The 19,201-nt window shown below is 40.1% G+C and overlaps 2 protein-coding genes across 2 annotated transcripts; one reads left to right on the top strand and one right to left on the bottom strand.

Moving 5' to 3' along the window:
- Window positions 1-470: 470 nt before the first annotated feature.
- On the top strand, window positions 471-1,423 carry LOC136388779 (olfactory receptor 5P1-like). The gene has a single exon (XM_066360582.1). It carries the CDS (start codon window positions 491-493, stop codon window positions 1,421-1,423), a length of 933 nt encoding a protein of 310 aa, XP_066216679.1. The 5' UTR covers window positions 471-490.
- A 10,071-nt stretch (window positions 1,424-11,494) lies between these two features.
- Window positions 11,495-12,463, bottom strand: LOC136388778 (olfactory receptor 10J4-like). The gene has a single exon (XM_066360581.1). It carries the CDS (start codon window positions 12,461-12,463, stop codon window positions 11,495-11,497), a length of 969 nt encoding a protein of 322 aa, XP_066216678.1.
- Between the last annotated feature and the right edge of the window lie 6,738 nt (window positions 12,464-19,201).

Below are 19,201 nucleotides of genomic sequence, written 5' to 3'. Positions count from 1 at the left end.
ATGGATCATGAGGCATTGTCAATGATTTGTACGTGAGTCTTTCTTTAGTTGTTAATTATATGTATAAAGTAATTAAAGAAAATGTATGCAAAAAAGATTTACTGAAATGTTGAATATATTTGCATGGATATTTATTCAACTGATGTTTATGAAAACAAATGATATACATAAGTGAAATTTTCAGGTAAATAACATAGTCCCAATTATATTATTTTATAATACAAAATATTTTAAAATTATTTTCACACTTTTATTTTCTTATTCTGAAAAGCATAACTTTCTAATTTTCACTGGCTACTTAGTATACACTGAAATTATCATATTGTACTGTAATTTCTCTGTCTTCTCTTGTTATTCATCTTTAATACTTCTTTCATAGGATGCCTCAAAACAGAGGAACATTGACTTGGTCACAACACAATGGCAAAACACAAAGAAGTGTAAAAATGAATAGTCACATTTGCCTCAACAGGAATAATTCACAGAAAACATGGAGATTGGAAACCACACCAGTGTGACCAAGTTTATCATTCTGGGGTTAACAGAGGAATCTACACTTAAGGTCATCTTCTTTGTGATATTTCTAGGAGTCTACATTGTCACCTTAATGGGCAATGTCAGCATTATTATGTTAATTAGTAGCAGCCCTCAGCTTCATACCCCAATGTACTTTTTCCTCTGCCACTTGGCCTTTGTAGACATATGGTTATCCTCCTCAGTCACACCTGTCATGCTCATGGGCTTCCTGAGGAAAGGCATCTCTCTGCTTGTTGCTGGCTGTGTGGCTCAACTCTGTTCTATGGTGAAGTTTGGGACCACTGAGTGCTTCCTGCTGGCTGCCATGGCCTATGATCGCTACGTGGCCATCTGCTCACCACTGCTCTATACCACCCGCATGGCCCCCAGAATCTGCATTCTCTTAGTGGGGTTGTCCTACTTGGGTGGATTTGTGAATGCTTGGACATTTACTGGCTGTTTATTGAGTGTGTCTTTCTGTGGACCCAATCAAGTAGATCACTTTTTCTGTGACTTCTCCCCTTTGTTAAAAATTTCCTGCTCAGATGTCTCCATTGTTGAAATCATCCCTTCCCTCTCTTCTGGGTCCATTATTGTGGTCACAGTGTTTGTGATATCTCTCTCTTATATGTACATCCTCATCACCATCCTAAAGATGCGTTCTGCTGAGGGCCGACACAAGGCCTTCTCCACCTGCACTTCCCACCTCACTGCTGTTACCCTCTACTATGGAACTATTACCTTCATTTATGTGCTTCCCAAATCCAGCTACTCAACCGACCAGAACAAAGTGGTGTCTCTGTTCTACACGGTGGTGATCCCCATGCTGAACCCTCTCATCTACAGTCTGAGGAACAAAGATGTGAAGGATGCCCTTAGAAAGGCAACTATCAGATTTTATTCTTAGGATCCATTCTTACCATGTCAGGTGAACTATAAAATTTGTGTTCACCTGCAGCTCTTTTAGGATCTAGCAAATGCTGTGTACCTGATTGCTTATTTAAATTCATACGTCTTTTTTGTTTCTTTTCCAAGTGAGAGGAGATAAGACAGAGAGACAGACTCCCACATTCCTAAATGCACTGTGACCGGGATCCATCCGGAAAGCACCCTTCAGAGGGTACTCTGCCAATCTGGATTCATTGCTTGGCAACCAAACTGTTTTTAGCATCTGAGGCATAAGCTCCATGGAGCCGTCTTCAGTGCTGGGGCAAACTTGCTCAACCAATAGAGCCATGGCTGCAAGAAGGAAAGAGAGACAGAGAAGGGGCAGGGTAGAGAAGCAGATGGTTGCTTCACTTGTCTGCCCTGACGGGGTTCAAACCTAGGATATCAACATGCTGGGCCAATGCTCTACCACTGAGCCAATCATCCAGGGCCTCATACTTCTTCTAACACTTATTTTTATACATTTGTAAACCAATTATTATTACTTTAATTATCACTATTATTAACAGCTGTAGGTGCCAACTGTTTTTTTTTCTTATTTAATTTACCTAGCAAGCAATAATTTGCACTTACTGTGTGCAAATCCTATTCTAAGCACATTATATATATTAACTGGTTTATTTCTCTAAACAACCATATGAAGTAGTACAATTATTTCTATTTTACAAATAAATAATTTTGGGCACAGAGTTATTAAGTAGACTGCCCAAAATCATGCAGCTAGGAGGTTGTGCATTCAGTGTTTGAATCCAGAAAGTCTGGGTCCAAAACCACCATTCTCCATTTAATTTTCATAGCAGTTTCATAATCCTGGTTTTATAAGGTTTCCTCAATTTACAGATAGAATACTGAATCCTAGGGCGATATAATAGTTTGTCAAGGGAGATGTGGACTCAAATCCTCTGGCTCCATGCACTTAATCTATACTGGGACACCACAATCAATCTAATGATTTCAGCTGTGTCTGTCCTAGAGGATTAGATTGGAGTAAACAAGCCCAAGCTGTTTCTTTGTATCAGGCTCTGAAACAAACTCTACACCTAAGAAAGTCTAGGTTGTGCAGAGTCCAAAACAAAGATAAGGATCATTTTGGGCTCATTCATAAGGTTTGACTGGAAGTTTAACCATGTTTAAACACATGTTAAAAACAAATAGTTTTATTTGGCATAATGTAGTATTCTTTAATGGTAAGAATTTAAAGGGATATCTTTAATTCTAATATTGAAATTGATCGACTCATACAATCATATTTCTGTTAGATTCAGGGAGTACTGGGGCTGCCAAAGAGTGTAACTATTGAAGGAACAGGGAGTGCTGCAAAGAGTGTAACTATGGAAGGAACAGTAAGTGCTGATATGGCTCCTGTGAGGCTGGGAACAAAGAAGGTCAGAGACCCTTATCAGAAGTTTAGGTTTGAAATTCGCCACTAAGCTGAAACCGGCCCCTGTTGCTATGCCAGCCCCTGTTGCTATGCTGCCTGCGACCTCCCTAGCCAATAGCTAAACTGCCACATTTGCTTCTGTATTATGCTTGCTCACTTAGGATATATAAGGGCCTGGCTGTAAGCTCCAGGTGCGGCTCCCATTTGCAGCTCCTTGTGGGCACGGTGTCTCCAGACATCTCGGGAGTTGGCCCCTGCGCAGGTTAAACTGGCCAATAAAGTAACATCTGAACTCCTGAAAGTCTCCGACATTTGTTCTCGTACCCGGTGGATGCTACAATTTCCATAGTCTGGATTTATAAAGAAATTAGAATGCATTAAAAACTAGAAAGATTTCATCGATTGCATTAATTGTATTTCTTGAGTAGTGATTTACTGTCATTTTTATTATCATGATGAGACTAGAAAGGGGAGGAGATTTTTCTGGACTAGGAAAGTCCCAAGTCTAAGCAGTTGATGAGCATGTGAAAGCAGGACTCAGAGCACGAAAGCCCATGTCTCAGTGTAATGGGACGGGAGAAGTGAAGATGGGGAGGGAGAAAGAGGAGATGGAATAAAACGCAAAGTATTTAAAGGAAACTGTTAATAAAAATATAGGATACAATATTGCAATCTGGTGGTGGAAAATACATAAAAAAGACCAAAAGTTAACATAGATATATTAAAAACATGAAATGATTAAACAATTGGTAAAGCAAAACTGTTTTCTATACTCACAACCAAATATGTGGTTTTTCCCCCAATACCAACCAAGTAAAAAACCAATATTGTCTAAATATCTAGATAGCAATTTAATGACCTATTTTTTAAATTTAATTGTGACACTAAGGTGGTTGTGTCAGACTTCACAGGTTTAAGGATGCAGTCCCACAAGACTGCCCTCACTTCAGACACTAAGTGCAAGTAATGGATCCCCCAGTACCCACATTACTGCCCAAGTGGCTACAGTCAGGGGTCCTCATATCCCCCTCCCAGGTTTTGTAATTTGTTGGAATGGCTCACAAACTTTGTACAAACATTTACCTACACTTACTGGTTTATTGTAAATGACAGAAAAGATACAAATTAGTAGACATATGCAGAGATGCGTAGCTCAAGGTCTGGAAGGATCCCCAAGGCAGCAGATTCTGTCACCATGATGTTGGAGTGCACTGACCACCTGGGATATGCCTGTGTTCACCAGTGTGGAAATTCTCCACACCATTATTTAAAGATTTTTATGGCAGCTCCCTGACCAACATTAAATTAATCTGTATCCTCTGTCTCTTTCCCACAGTATGGGGTGGGCGGTGCGGACAGAACATTCCAAGCTTGTAATTATGGTTTGGTATTTCTGGGGACCAGCCCCCATCAGCAATCTGTGCAGGAGCCCACCAAAAGCCTCCTCATTAGAACAAAAGATGCTCCTCTCATCCAGGAAATTCCAGGGGATTCAGGAACGAGGGTCAGTCTAAATACGATACAACAAAAGATGCTCTCAGCACTCTTATTACTCAGGGAATTGCAAGGATTTTAGGAGTTCGTATGAGGATCTGGAAGCAGGAACCAAAATTACATTTCTATTATGTAACAGTCCAGCTGGGACACCTTACAGCAAAATGATAATAAAAGTACAAAGACACTGGCACACTGCTAGAATCCCATTCAGTCAATAATTATTGACTCCATCATCATATATAATAAAATGTTCCCCAGAGTGTGACTATTCAGGCTTGCAGACTTTCATTTGATACTAAAAACAGGAGTGGTATCAGCCATATATGTCTTCACCCTTTCATTATCTAGTATAATTGAGCTAAGAGACAATATCATCTTTTGCTCTAAACCTATTTGGAGGTGTTATTGTAGTATTGGATTGTTAATAAACAGCATTTTCAATTGTTCTGTGAAAATTCCAGGTACATCCTGACTGCTGTGACATCTCAGAGCTTTAGCTATGTGCACTCTAAAGTTTGTAATAGAAAGACTAACATCTTTCCAGACTCTAGGTTCATATCTGAGAGCTGTAGGAGTGTTCTGTATTTTACCTGAGGTATCATTTGATCTTTGCTCATTGGAAAATAATTCAAGTCAAAGACCAATAACAAAAATTAATACCCATACCTGTTTATATAGATATATTTCTTGGTTTGTTTAGATAATTCAGGGAGAAGGTCGGACAGGGGGCCTCAAAGAATGTTAATTTTTTCCCATGTTACCTCTTAGTCTATGAGGACTATTTGACCTTGGCTTTGAACCTGGTAAATATCAGGTAGTCATTCATTTCAAAAAGTATTTACTGAACCTTGATTATTTTCTACCAACTGAGTAAACACTAAAGATACGCTGATGAATAGAACAGAGTTCTCATACAGTTTGATATTAATGGAGTGACACTAGAAAGGAAGTAGACATTGTGAATACAAAACATGATAAATGGTGAAGAGATAGTTGGGTTGATATGACTTTACAAAGGATAAGTAAGTGTGAGATGTGGATGGTGTTACCTTAGAGTAGCAATGAAGGTCACTTGGGAGAGGTGGTAATTGAGTGAAAGTTGGAAGTACCTATTGGTAAGGAGAGTGAGGGGAAATCAGCAAGTGCAAAAATCCTGATAATCTCAAGAAATATGGAGGCCATAATAAACAGGAGGACAGAGAGATGCTCAAAATAGATCAAGGGGAGTTTCAGAGGCCATAGAAAAGTGTTTGAATTTAATTCTAAAAGGAATGGGGAGCCATTAAATGGTGACTTAAATAGGTCTAATGTACTGTGAGTTGTTTTTTTAAAGATCACTCTGATTGTTGCATAGAAAATTAATTATAAAAGTGCAGAGTGGAAGCTGTGTACCAGTGAGGTTAATAGTCAAAATCTGGAATAATAGTACATTGGGCTAGTCAGTTGCAGTGTAGTTAGAGAGAATTTAACCTATTCAAAATATAGTTTAGTAAAAGATCAAAAGAGAAGTTGCAGATGAATTAGTATGGACTGTTAAAAAAAAATTTAAATTGGCATAGGAAACCTTAGAAATATTTGGCTTTGAAAATTCGGTGGATGTGAATGGGATACCATTAATTAGTTAAAGAAAAGTGATTTTCAGTTACCTATTGCTGCATAACAAATTACTCAAGACTTACTGGTTTACAACAAAACTATTCTTTTGCATTCTATTATTCTGTGAATCAGAAGTTCAGGTTGGTCTTGACTCAGCATTTCTTCTCCACAAGTAATTAACAGGAGTCACTTAGTGTTACTCAGGTGGCATCTGAGCAATTTAAAGAATCCAGTATGGCTTCATCAGAAGCCTGGCACCTTGGCAGAGATATCTTGAATGCCTCTCCTTCTCCATGTACTCTTTGAATCTTTCCATATTGTCTTACCAGCAAAGTAGTTGAATTTTTCCCATGGTAGCTCAGACTCCAATAGCAAGTATCCTAAGAGACTAAAAAGAATCCTCAGTGTTTTCTATGACCAGGCTTAGGTCATTGTCGCTCTCTTCTACTGGGAAAAAACATCACTAAAGCCAGTCCATATTTAAGGGAAGGGAAATAAGATCACATCTTTCCATGATAGATAGCAAAGACCTTTGAACCATCTCCAATCTACTGTAATTCATCTGACCACTACTATTTATGTGTTTCCCACCTACCAAAATACATTTATACCCTTGTATGTTTCCGAAAACATTATTACTTTACAGTACCAGCACTGATTCTGTCATCATGAGATCCATATCAGACATGGGGGAGGTTCCGTGAGCATAATTCCTCAATTACAGTCTCTCTTGATTGAAGATCTAGGAACTAAAGAGACAAAGCATGTGAGTATGACCCCTACACATCTATCAGGCACTACTGATACAGCGGTAGAAACACTGTAGTAAATACTACTTTTCATAAAGAGGGATACAATAGTCACCTAGCAACACTGACCAATGGAAATTACAAAATTTAAGTGGACACATGTTGCCATTTTTTGGATCTGGATCTAGTCCTGCTTCCTGCCAATTACTTTTTGTGACTCATTTACTCTGCCTCCTGAGCATCTAGTTCAATCCTCCAAATCATTTTTACAAGAAAAAGAATAGCCCATGTTATAGCTAAATGGTTTTTGTGGTCTATTTCCTGCCCATTCTAAGTTGAGAGTCCAAGACCTCCTCACTTTGCACTATCCCTTGCAGTCCAAGCTGGTATAATTTCTCAACAACTTTGCGAGCTATTATACCATTATGCCCTGTTTATTTTATAACTGGCAGTCTGTAGCTCAGGGCCCCCTTCACCCATTATGTTGGCCCCCCAACCCTCCTCACTTCTAGAAATCACCAATCTGTTCTAAGTTTCTGAGTTTGGAGAGGGTTGTTTGTCACTTGTTTTGCTTTCAGATTCCACATATAAGTGAAACCATAGGATATTTGTCATTCTTTGACTTCTTTGACTTAATACCTTCAAGGTTCATCCACATTGTTGCATAATGGCAAGATTTCATTTCTATATGGCTGAGTAATATTCCATTGTACAGTATGTATGCACCACATTTTCCTTATCCATCATTAGTCTACTGATGAAAACTTAGGTTGCTTCCACATCTTGCCTATTATGACTAATGCTGCAGTGAACCTAAGAGTTCATCTATCATTTAAAACAGTGTTTTTGTTTTCTTAAGATAAACACTCAGTAGAATTGCTGAATTACATGGTAGTTCTACTTTTATTTTTAAGTGAGAGGAGGGGAGATAGACAGACTCTCACATGCACCCTGACCAGGATCCACCCAGCAATTCCTGTCTGGAGCTGATGCATGAATCAACAGAGCTATTTTTAGCACCTGAAGTTGATGCTGGGACCAAACAAACTATCCTCAGAACCCAAGGTAATGCTGGAACCACTGGAGTAAACCAAGGGAGCCACTGTCTGTGGGAGGGAAAGGAGGAGGGGGAAAGAAGCAGATGGTCAGTTCTCTTGTGTGCCTTGACTGGGAATTAAACCCAGGATGTCCATACGCCAGATCAACACTCTATCCACTGAGCCATCTGGCCAGGGCCTCTATTATTATTTTTCTGAGAAATCTCCATAGTGTTTTCCATAAAGGCTGCCCTAATTTACAGTCCCACCAACAGTTCATGAGGGTTCCCTTATCTCCACATCCTCGCCAACACTTGTTATTTCCTGACTTTTTGAAACAGCCCTTCTAACTGGTGTATGGTGATATCTCATAGTTTTAATTTACATTTCTTTGATGATTAGTGATATTGAACATCTTTTCATGTGCATACTGGTCATCTATATGTCTTCTTTGTGGAAATGTGTATTTAGATGCTCTGCCCATTTTTAACTGGATTGTTTGGTTTTTATTTATTTATTTTTTTATTTTATTATTTTTTTTTTTTCATTTTTCTGAAGCTGGAAACAGGGAGAGACAGTCAGACAGACTCCTGCATGCGCCCGACCGGGATCCACCCGGCACGCCCACCATGGGGCGACGCTCTGCCCACCAGGGGGCGATGCTCTGCCCATCCTGGGCGTCGCCATATTGCGACCAGAGCCACTCTAGCGCCTGGGGCAGAGGCCGAGGAGCCATCCCCAGTGCCCGGGCCATCTTTGCTCCAATGGAGCCTTGGCTGCAGGAGGGGAAGAGAGAGACAGAGAGGAAAGCGCGGCGGAGGGGTGGAGAAGCAAATGGGCGCTTCTCCTATGTGCCCTGGCCGAGAATCGAACCCGGGTCCTCCGCACGCTAGGCCGACGCTCTACCGCTGAGCCAACCGGCCAGGGCTGGTTTTTATTGAGTTCTGTGAGTTCTCTCTTTTCTTTTGGATATTAACACTTTATCGAATATATCCTTTAAATATATTTCTCCCAGGCCCTGGCCGTTTGGCTCAGCGGTAGAGCGTCGGCCTGGCGTGTGGGGGACCCCGGTTCGATTCCCGGCCAGGGCACATAGGAGAAGCGCCCATTTGCTTCTCCACCCCCCCCTTCCTCTCTGTCTCTCTCTTCCCCTCCCGCAGTCAAGGCTCCATTGGAGCAAAGATGGCCCGGGTGCTGGGGATGGCTCCTTGGCCTCTGCCCCAGGTGCTAGAGTGGCTCTGGTCACGGCAGAGCGACGCCCTGGAGGGGCAGAGCATCGCCCCCTGGTGGGCGTGCCGGGTGGATCCCGGTCGGGCGCATGTGGGAGTCTGTCTGACTGTCTCTCCCCATTTCCAGCTTCAGAAAAATACCAAAAAAAAAAAAAAAAAAAAAAAAAAAATATATATATATATATATATATATATATATATATATATATATATTTCTCCCATTTAGTAGGTTTCCTTTTCTTTTTTTATAATCCCTATGTATCTGTTTTTATGGTATTACCACACTATTTATTATAACTTGATAATACAGTCTAGAATCAGAAATGGTGGTATTTTCTACTTTTTTCTTCTTTCTCAAGATTGTTTTGGCTATTTGTGGTATTTTGTGGTTTCATACAGTCTTAGAATAGTTTGTTCTTGTTGGAATCCATGGGAGTCCGAAAGACCAGAGTAACAGGCTTTATTGAAAGGAAGAAAGGAACCCTGCCGGGCAGTTCTCCTGGGAAGAAGAGCCCCGGTTACAGACTAGGGGCAAGTTATATAGTGTTTGGGAGAGCCTGAGGGGATACTGAGGCAAAAGTTCTGGTATGTCTGGAATGCTCCTCCTTGGGGGGCTTGTCAGCTTCTTGGAATTCCTCTGTCTCAGGGGCAATAGTCCAGTAAGGGTGAGGTCTGACAGATAAGCAGAACATCAAGAGGGCAGTTTGGAATTCATGTATCAGTTCTATTTCTTAGATTTTATTAAATTTGTAGATTATTTTATATGTATGTACATTTTAACAATATTTTTCCAGTTCATGTGCATGGAATATCTTTCCATTGATTTGTGTCTTCTTCAATATTTTCATCAGTGTCATAGTTTTTAGTGTAGCAATCTTTCACCACCTTCATTAAATTTATTTCCAGGTATTTAATTTTTTTGATGCTATTGTAATTGAATTGTCTTTTAAGTTTCTGTCTGCTACTTCATTATTAGAGTATACAAATGCAATTGATTTTTATATTGATTTTGTATACTGTAACTTCCCTGAATTTGTTTATTAGTACTAAAAGTTTCGGGTAGAGTCTTTAGGGTTTTTTTAAATATAGTATCATGTCACCTGCAAATAGAGACAATTCTATTTCTTCTGTTTTGATTTGGATGCCTTTTATTTCTATGGTAAGAGTCCCAGTAACAGCCCATTGGCAGCTCTCCTCTCCTGAATTCACTCCAGCACAACACTATGCTTCTCTTTGGAATCTTCTTTATTGGGGTTTCTCCGAATATGCTTATTTTCATTTTGGAATCTTCTTTCTTCCACTCATCAGCTTTACACAGAGTATATTCTCTCTTTTCATCTTCAGTAAACCTAATTTCCTTCTCAGCTCTATTGAAAAGAAGTTGCCTACTTCTCTATTCTAAAGGCAGCATTAACAACGTTGACATTCTCCTAACTCCTTATCATATTTCTAAAGTGTTTATTTGCAATCTTCATGACAAAACAATTTACTCAGCGACAGCAGTATTATCCAGCTGTGAAACAATAGGCTGTTAATCCCAGAATTCTTTACTGACCACCCAGTTTCTACTCCTCATTTTTGAAAGACTTTACCACTAGCCTCTTGATCCTTTAACCATCTCATCCCCTGAGTCCTGCTTCCCTGCATTGGTAACCACACCAATGTAGATGTACCATTAGACAATGTGACCTTAAAATGCCTATTCCTCCTGAAGCATCCAGTATCTTCCACAGTCCATGCGAGAACTCTACTGCAGTCGCCTCGATTAGATTCAGTTACGTACGGCACCTTCCACCTCCGTGGTTCTCATAAACTCGAAGCTATTTGTCTTTATGTTCTAACTTAAATGACATTTGAATTATTGTTTTTTGAGGACTTGACAAGTTAATTATGAATCCTTCTATGTGACTCTTGTTGGAGGGTGGGAAAAATAGTTCTTTCATTGATTTTTTTTCTCTATTATTCCCAGAATTTGATATGTTAAAAATTCCTATTTCATTTATAGTAAGTTTTATCAGTTTATTTTTCCAGATGTTCATCCATTCCCATCCTCTTTGAATACTGTTGAAAAGGTAATTTTAAAAAATAATTTGAAATGCCTCTGTATTGTGGTCTTTCACTCATTGCAACTCTAAATTTGTGTTTCTCCTTTCTCCTTTTCCAACTAAATCAGTAATCTTTCTTTTTCCTTTTCTTCTTTCTCTGTCTCTACCTCTTTCTTTCATTCTTTCTCCTTTTTCTTTTTAGAATAATATATCTCCTCCAAAGGCAACCATAGTTTTGAAAATGTGGTGTTTCAGAGCATTTTTTATGTTTGCTACATACATATGTGCCCGTGTATATGCATATGTATACACATATGTCCAATAACGTTTGAACATATTTTAAAACTACATCTAGTTTGTAGTAGGAAAAGAATGAGACCAAACAAGGCATATCAGGCAATTAGAACACACTTTAATTGCTTTGTGCATAAGGTTGTGATTTTTATTAGAAATACTCCACTCTCTTCACTTTAGTTATCAATGCTCTGTAAATGTCTTAAGAAGTGTTCGGGGCTCTTTTACTTATCACCTGAGAGAAAAACCTACACACAGTGTCTACTACTTTCCCTAGGGCTATCTGCATGTCTTTGTTTCTTAGGCTGTAAACCATGGGATTAAGCAGGGGAGTCAGCACGGTATATGTCACAGACATCAGCATATCTTCACAGAAAGAGTCGCTGTCCTTGGGCCTCAAGTAGATAAAGCCAGCAAATCCATAGTGGATGCACACCACAATGAGGTGAGAAGAGCAAGTAGAAAAGGCCTTATATCTCCCCCTTGCAGAGCGCATCTTCACAACTATGGCCACAATGAAGACATAGGAAATCATAATTAAAATGAAGCTGCCCACTAACACAAAGGCACTGAATGCAAGAAGGATCATTTTCTGAAAAAAGGTGTAATCACAGGCAAGGGAGACTACAGGTGTCATGTCGCAAAAAAAGTGCTGGATGGTGCTGGAGTCACAAAAAGACAGGTTGAATATTGTGAGGACAATGCACAGCGACACCACCATCCCAGTGACAAAAGAAGCCATCATGAGCTGAAAGCAGATCTTGGGGGTCATCAAGATGGGGTAGTGCAGCGGGTTGTGAATGGCAGTGTAACGGTCGTAGGACATGGCAGCCATGATGAAGCAGTTATTGCCTCCCAAGCCAAAGAAGAAAAACATCTGTGCGGCACACCCAGGAAGAGAAATGGTCTTGTTGTCTGACAGCAAGTCCACTAGCATTCTGGGGATGATTACCACAGTGGTACAGGTTTCTGAAAAGGACAGGCCAGAGAGGAGAAAGTACATGGGGATGTGAAGGCTGTGATTGAGCTTGATGGCCACCAATATGGCCATGTTTGAAGCTAAGATAGTCACATGGGAGAAGAAGACGATCACAAAGAGGAGACCCTGCAGGTGTGGGAAACTGGAAAATCCCCACAGAAGGAATGAGCTCACTGTGGTATGGTTGCCCATCTTCTAGTAGGCTCAGTCACTTCCTCCCACAGATGCAGATATTCTGGAAGTCAAGACTCTGATAGGATTATAAAAGCTCTGGGTTTTAATCAAAGGTCCCTGGGCAATGGCAAGACAACTCTCAGTAAGGGAACCGAGAAATGGGAGTTAAATACAACTGGGTGAATTCAAGGTCAGGACTCAGAGTATGACAAAGATTCTTGTAGGAGAATCTGTATAAATATTATAAAGTATGCCTTAATATATCCTATGAACCCCCTCATTTATCACCCCTTTATCTCTTCTCTAGTCAGAATCTGCATGAAAAAGAGAAACATGAAAAATGCTTATTTTTCTCACATACAAGAGTCTGAGGTATAGGAGTTGTAAAATGTTTATGTGTGATTTAATCACAGTCTTGCATACTGAAGTGCCTAATGGTGACTGAATTGATGTGGATTTAAGAAGAAAATTTTTTCTGAATGGCTTCCAAACATTCTTGGAAAGTTACGCTATTTTCATAGGTATACTCCCCAGAGAGCCGTGGCTGCTTGACTAACAATTATGCCATTGAACAGACCTAGTAAATGAATTTACTGTTTTGAAATTTGTACTGGTTTTCTATCCATGATGATAAGCTAAGGCTGGAGGTGTTGTTCAATAGCTGCTTTCAGTCATGCAGATCTTGAAGGCAAAACACTGATGAAGAGGCTGTCCCCATCCTATGGCTTGTTTGGGTTCATGGTATCTGGATAGATTTTTTTAACTTGCAGGAAAATTTCCAGGATATTTTCTAACTGATATACTGTTAGTCAGGGCTGCTTTGCAGCACAGCTCTTATGAGAGTCTTATTGTCCTCTGGTCATTTTCATGAGTTTTTAAAACATCCACTCCGCTGCATGTGAGATGGCAACATGGCAAGGACTTCCCATTCCATATGTGGTTTGGTTTCAGGCACTGTCGTCAGGGAAGGAAGGAAAACAGTGAGAGGACATGGGCACGCTGTTGATGATTAGGGAAAGAATGGTTAGAGACACACTGAAAAATAGTTTGTAAAATCTACAAAGAGTGAAGGAAACATACCTTTAGCTGAAAAGTTTGTGTGTTCTTTATGCACTGAATTAGTGGGCAAGAAATATAGAAGGAGGTATGTCAGTGTGTCATCTAGGATTTACTGAAAGTCTGAAATGTGCTGGACAATAAATATACTGTGTGTTTGATAGATTTTCCTCACTAAATTTCTCCCAAGAACTCTTTCTAGGAAGTATTTCAACACTGATATTACAAAAATTTAAACTAAGTTCAGGTTGTAAAACCAATGTATTAATTCCACAAATATTTATTTACTGTCTGTGACTGTTAGTCAGTCCTGTGAATGGGAAATGTAACATGGAATAAGACATATGATCTCTCCCATCTCAGATAGAGAAAAATGCCATCAAGACAATTTTTTTTTTTGTATTTTTCTGAAGCTGGAAATGGGGAGGCAGTCAGACAGACTCCCGCATGCGCCGGACCGGGATCCACCCGGCACGCCCACCAGGGGGCGATGCTCTGCCCCTCTGGGGCATTGCTCTGTTGCGACCAGAGCCACTCTAGCACCTGGGGCAGAGGCCAAGGAGCCATTCCCAGCGCCCGAGCCATCTTTTGCTCCAATGGAGCCTTGGCTGTGGGAGGGGAAGAGAGAGACAGAGAGGAAGGAGAGGGGGAGAGGTGGAGAAGCAGATGGGTGCTTCTCCTGTGTGCCCTGGCCAGGAATCGAACTCGGGACTTCCGCATGCCAGGCCGACGCTCTACCACTGAGCCAACTGGCCAGAGCCTGCCATCAAGACAATTAAATGAAAGTGATATATAAAAATGAAGGACTTAGTAGTTTCTTTGAACTTTAGAATCAGGACAGTCCTTTCTATGGAACTTATACTTGCACTGTGGTTGAAATGCAGTAAGCAGCCCACCATTTAAAGTTCTGCTGGGGGAGGGGGGGTGACATACAGGGACAACTGTTGCAAAGATTTCATGGTGGGAATGAACTGGACATGTTCAAGGAATATGAAGACAGCCAGTGTATCCAGAACACCCCTCTCAGGTGTCATCTTAAACACCTTATGAGAGAAATAGTAATATTGTGCCCATGTTTGGAATCAGGGAACAATGGCTTAGAAACTTAATTTCTGAAGGTGATAAAATTTGTTAAAGGAAGAACTGGTATTTATACTCAGGCACAGTGACTCTGAAAAACACCTGAATTAGTAGATTGAAATGTTCCTGCAAGTGCCTAGCATGACATTCAAGGTCTGTCACCCCATCTTCTGCCACCAACCTCCCCTATGTGGGAAGCATTCCCACAGTCCCCAAGCATATCCTGTCTTTTTGTGACTCTCTCAGTGTGGACACATTGTTTCTCCATTACAGTGTGCTTCCTGCCTTCTTCTGCTTTTTAAACAATAGTCTTTGTTGCAAATTCAACTGAAATGTCACCTCCCTAGAAAGTCATCCCTGACCACTCTGAGTTAATAAATTCTATGTTCACATTTGATGGCAATATGTCTGACTTCGTTACTAGTCAGAGCAGAGGGCTATTTTACCATTTTGTCCATGTACTTGCAGGATAACCTGATAAATATTTGTGTAATGAGATTTCAACAAAGAAATGAGGTGCCAATTTCCCCAGGGAGCCTCACTTGGTTTTTTCATAGGTGCACTGACTAATTCTTCCAATCATATATTTTTTTTTTAGCATTTACTTAATTTGGTCATGTGCTAAAGGTTGTTGGGCTGTCTCCTTCAATACATTTCAATACTAATTAATATAGAAATAGTCACCCTGGCTGTTTCACTCAGCTGTAGAGCATCAGCCCAGTGTGTGGATGTTCCAGGTTTGATTCCCAGTCAGGGCACACAGGAGAAGTGACCATCTGCTTCTCCACCTCTGCCCTTCTTCTTCTTCTTCTTCTTTCTCTCTCTCCCTCTCTCTCTTCTCTTCTCTTCCTGCAGCCATGACTCAAATGGTTCTAGCAAGTTGACCAAGGGCGCTGAGGATGGCACTATGGCCTTGCCTCAGGTACTAAGATAACTCGATTGCTGAGCAACGGAGCAGCAGCCCTTGATGGGCAGAGCATCACCTGGTAGGGGGCTTCCAGGTGGATCCCTGTTGGGGCGAATGTGGGAGCCTGTCTCTCTGCTTCCCTGCCTCTCAATTAATTAAAAAATAATAGATATAGCTGTATCACCTAGCAATGTGATAAATATATATTGATATTTAATACATATTTGTTTAATGAATAAAGTGTATACCCCCCCACACACACACACACAAGAGAAACCCTGTAAACTTTTTGAGTGGTTTTCTTGGTAAAAAACAAAAAAGGACTATTATTTTCTGACCTAAACAATATACTTATATTTACTGTAGCATCAACTAACACATGATTGCCATAACTGCTCCTATGATAAGGAGCATATTGGATCAGCAGGGTAGTCTTCTCAAGAGTTATATATTCTCATGAGAAGATTCTGGCAAATCTTTCCAAGAAGAGAAAAGAAAAACTTCAGGAGAAAATGGCATAGTTAGGTTTTGAAATTCTCACTGTGAATCTGTTACTTCATTTTCGCATTTGTATTGATAACCTACTTTCCTTCTAATGCTCAAGGGATCTAGTGATTGAGACTATATCAATAACACATCATTCCCATTACTTCTAGTCATTCTCTGAGGGACACAGTTTGGGGAAGATGTTTTCTGGTCCCTTTTTTCGTGACAAATTTCACCCTTCTTGGCATAGACACTTCTGTAGACTCAAAGGGACATAATTGATTTCTTTCTCTAGAAAATTTGTTTCCCAGTTTATCTGGGCCCCACCCTTGCAAAGAGATCTAGGGACTTAGTGTGTCTGATTTCTTTGAGACATCAGGGAGACTATAGGAATTTCAGCCTCCTGTTTGATACTAAGCCACCTTGCAGACTCTCTTGTCCAGTCACCATATCAAAACCCTGAGCAGTGGACACTGTGGACCAGTTTACCTTCTAAGAGATACAGTAGAATGATGACCAGCCTGGGGATCCTATTTTGTCACTCTTCCTTCCCTAACAGACTGAACCGCAGGATTTTGGGGGTGGTTACACTCATTTCAGCCCATGGGGCAGTGTTCAAAGGTGGAGAGAGCAATGGGGAATATGTATCATCAAGTCTTTGAAAAGGTGCATTCAACTTTCTATCAACCCAATCAGAATAAGTCAGTTTTGAGTTAGCTATAATTTTCAGAAAAAATACAGTATTCCCCCTTTATCTAGGGGGGTTCATGCCTGGATTCTCTCAGTGCATGCCTGAACCCTATATATATTTTGGGTTTTTCCTATACATGCATACCTTTTCATATAAAGGAAGCACTTTATGACTTCTCTTTGGCACATTCGTATTGCTAACATCACTGTTCTGTGCTTTGGGACCATTATTAAGTAATATGTGGGATACTTGAACAAAGACTATGACACCATGACAGTCAATTTTATAACCAGGACAGCGACAAAGGGACTAACTGGGGTGGAGGCAGTGCATGTACAGCATGGACATGCTGGACCAAGAAATGTCCCCATCCTCATCTGGATGGAGTAAGATGGTGTGAGACTTCATCTTGTTTCTCAGGATGGCCCACAATTTATTATGAACATTTTTTTTTGTTGTTTTGTTTTTGTATTTTTCTGAAGTTAGAAACAGGGAGGCAGTCAGACAGACTCCCACATGCACCCGACCAGGATCTACCCGGCATGCCCACCAGGGGGTGTTGCTTCGTTGCAGCTGGAGCCATTCTAGTGCCTGAGTCGGAGGTCATGGAGCCATCCTCAGTGCCTGGGCCAACTTTGCTCCAATGGAGCACTGGCTGCAGGAGAGGAAGAGAGAGAGAGAGAGAGAAAGGAGAGGGGGAAGGGTGGAGAAGCAGATAGGCGCTTCTCCTCTGTACCCTGGCCGGGAATTGAACTCAGGACTTCCACAGGCTGGGCCAATGCTCTACTGCTGAGCCAACCGGCCAGGGCTGAACATTTTTATTTTGGAATTTTCCTTAATATTTTCAGGTCAGGGATGACCACAGGGTGGTAAAATAAAAGAGTATGTTTTATTGAGTTATAGGTCTGAATGCTGATAGAAAATCAGCAAAACGTATGTAAATTAGAGGTCATAAGGCTCATGGATTTTTCTGGTTTTATATGGCTAAGTTCATATATATGTATACATGTATGTATGCATGCATAAACATAAACTTATTTTCTTAATTCTTTCAGTGAAGGTATCTTAGATCTAACAAAGGAATACTTGATGTTTTATAAATCACAAGTGCATATTTTTGAAATCATAGTGAGTGGTCAAAGGGAAAACGAGAGTGGGATGTGAGGAAGGACACAAAGAATTAAATTACAATTAAACAGTGAGTGAAATATGGAAAGTGGAGAAGAATTTTATACATTTTTCTTACTCTTTCTTTATTCTCTCCTGCTTAATTCTTATCATATAATGAAATCACCTAATTAGCTTTGAAATTAGACCAGAAATTATTTTGTAATGGGATAAGGAGTTGTGGGGAACTAGAGGGGCCTGTGTTCATATCCAACCCTGCTTCTATTGCATACAAAATACATATAGTAATTTAATCTGTAATCTTTTCTCCTATGCAGCATGGCCCTACATACACCTCCTTGCAGGATTACAATGCTGTGCATATAGTGCTGTGCATATAGACCTATCAGATAATCAGTGCTTAGTCCAGCTAGTTCTGTTCCCATTTGCTAAAACTTCACATAATTTATAGACATCTTTTCCTACAGGAGCTCAGAAGTACTTACCTGCTCACCATTGCCTGTCACACTGTACAATTACAATTCCTTCTGCTTAGTCCGCTGAAGTCCATCCCTCTTGGCACACTTTGCTTTGGTCTAGAGCTGCGGTCCTAGCCTCATCCTGCAGATTTCTAACCTCCTCTCGTTGCTGTTGTTTGTGGGCTAATTATATCAGGAATGGAAAAACAATTCATCATATCTCCAGCCTGACTATACTCTTGATATTTTCAATACCTTTAAACTGTTAACACCCTCAGTGACTTGGTTATTAGTGGACAGAACACAATCTTCATGATAAAATAGAAATATAAAATAAAATTCCCACCTTATGACAAAGAGAAGTCACTTTTAGGCTCTTAAAAAGAAAAAAACATTAAGCTATATGAGGAACTCATTGCTCATGCACTGTTTTCTATAGTCTTTTTGTAATATTATTTAGGGGCAAATTTTTAAGCCCATTTTCCCTTTGAATCCTTGTGAGGTGTTCACTCTGTGTCTGAAATTAAAAAAATTTTAAATAATAATAGGGTAAAATCTTCTCCATTCTTTATGTCTGGAGCTGAGCTTTCTGTAAATTCCAATGAGAATTTTGTGGTCACCTGAGACTATTACTCTTGACACCACTTGGAGTTTTTTCCTCTCCATTACATAGTAAAAGAAGATTGTCCTCTGTGGACTTAGAACTCATGGTAATGGCCACAAAATATTGTTCTTATAGATGTAGCACCATGATTAATCAGTGAAATTTGGTCTTATTTATCTGAAAAAATGAACGAAGTAATTGAAACTCAACTTGTTCAAGTGCACTTTGAAATGTGGATGATTCCCTCAGGTATAGTCTACTTCCCAATCAATACTATACTAATCAGTACTATTTTTTTTATAGTTCTGAAAATTTGCCAAGTTCTATAGGTCTTCTATCCTATATC

The sequence above is a fragment of the Saccopteryx leptura genome, chromosome 1 (assembly GCF_036850995.1).
Source record: "Saccopteryx leptura isolate mSacLep1 chromosome 1, mSacLep1_pri_phased_curated, whole genome shotgun sequence".
Taxonomy (NCBI): Eukaryota; Metazoa; Chordata; class Mammalia; order Chiroptera; family Emballonuridae; genus Saccopteryx; species Saccopteryx leptura.
Note: the sequence above shows the minus strand (reverse complement) of the source record. Positions and strands in the feature narration are given on the sequence as shown.

Excerpts from the sequence above, each read along its gene's own strand:
- LOC136388779 (XM_066360582.1), top strand. The coding sequence starts at position 491 with ATGGAGATTGGAAACCACACCAGTGTGACCAAGTTTATCATTCTGGGG.
- LOC136388778 (XM_066360581.1), bottom strand. The coding sequence starts at position 12,463 with ATGGGCAACCATACCACAGTGAGCTCATTCCTTCTGTGGGGATTTTCC.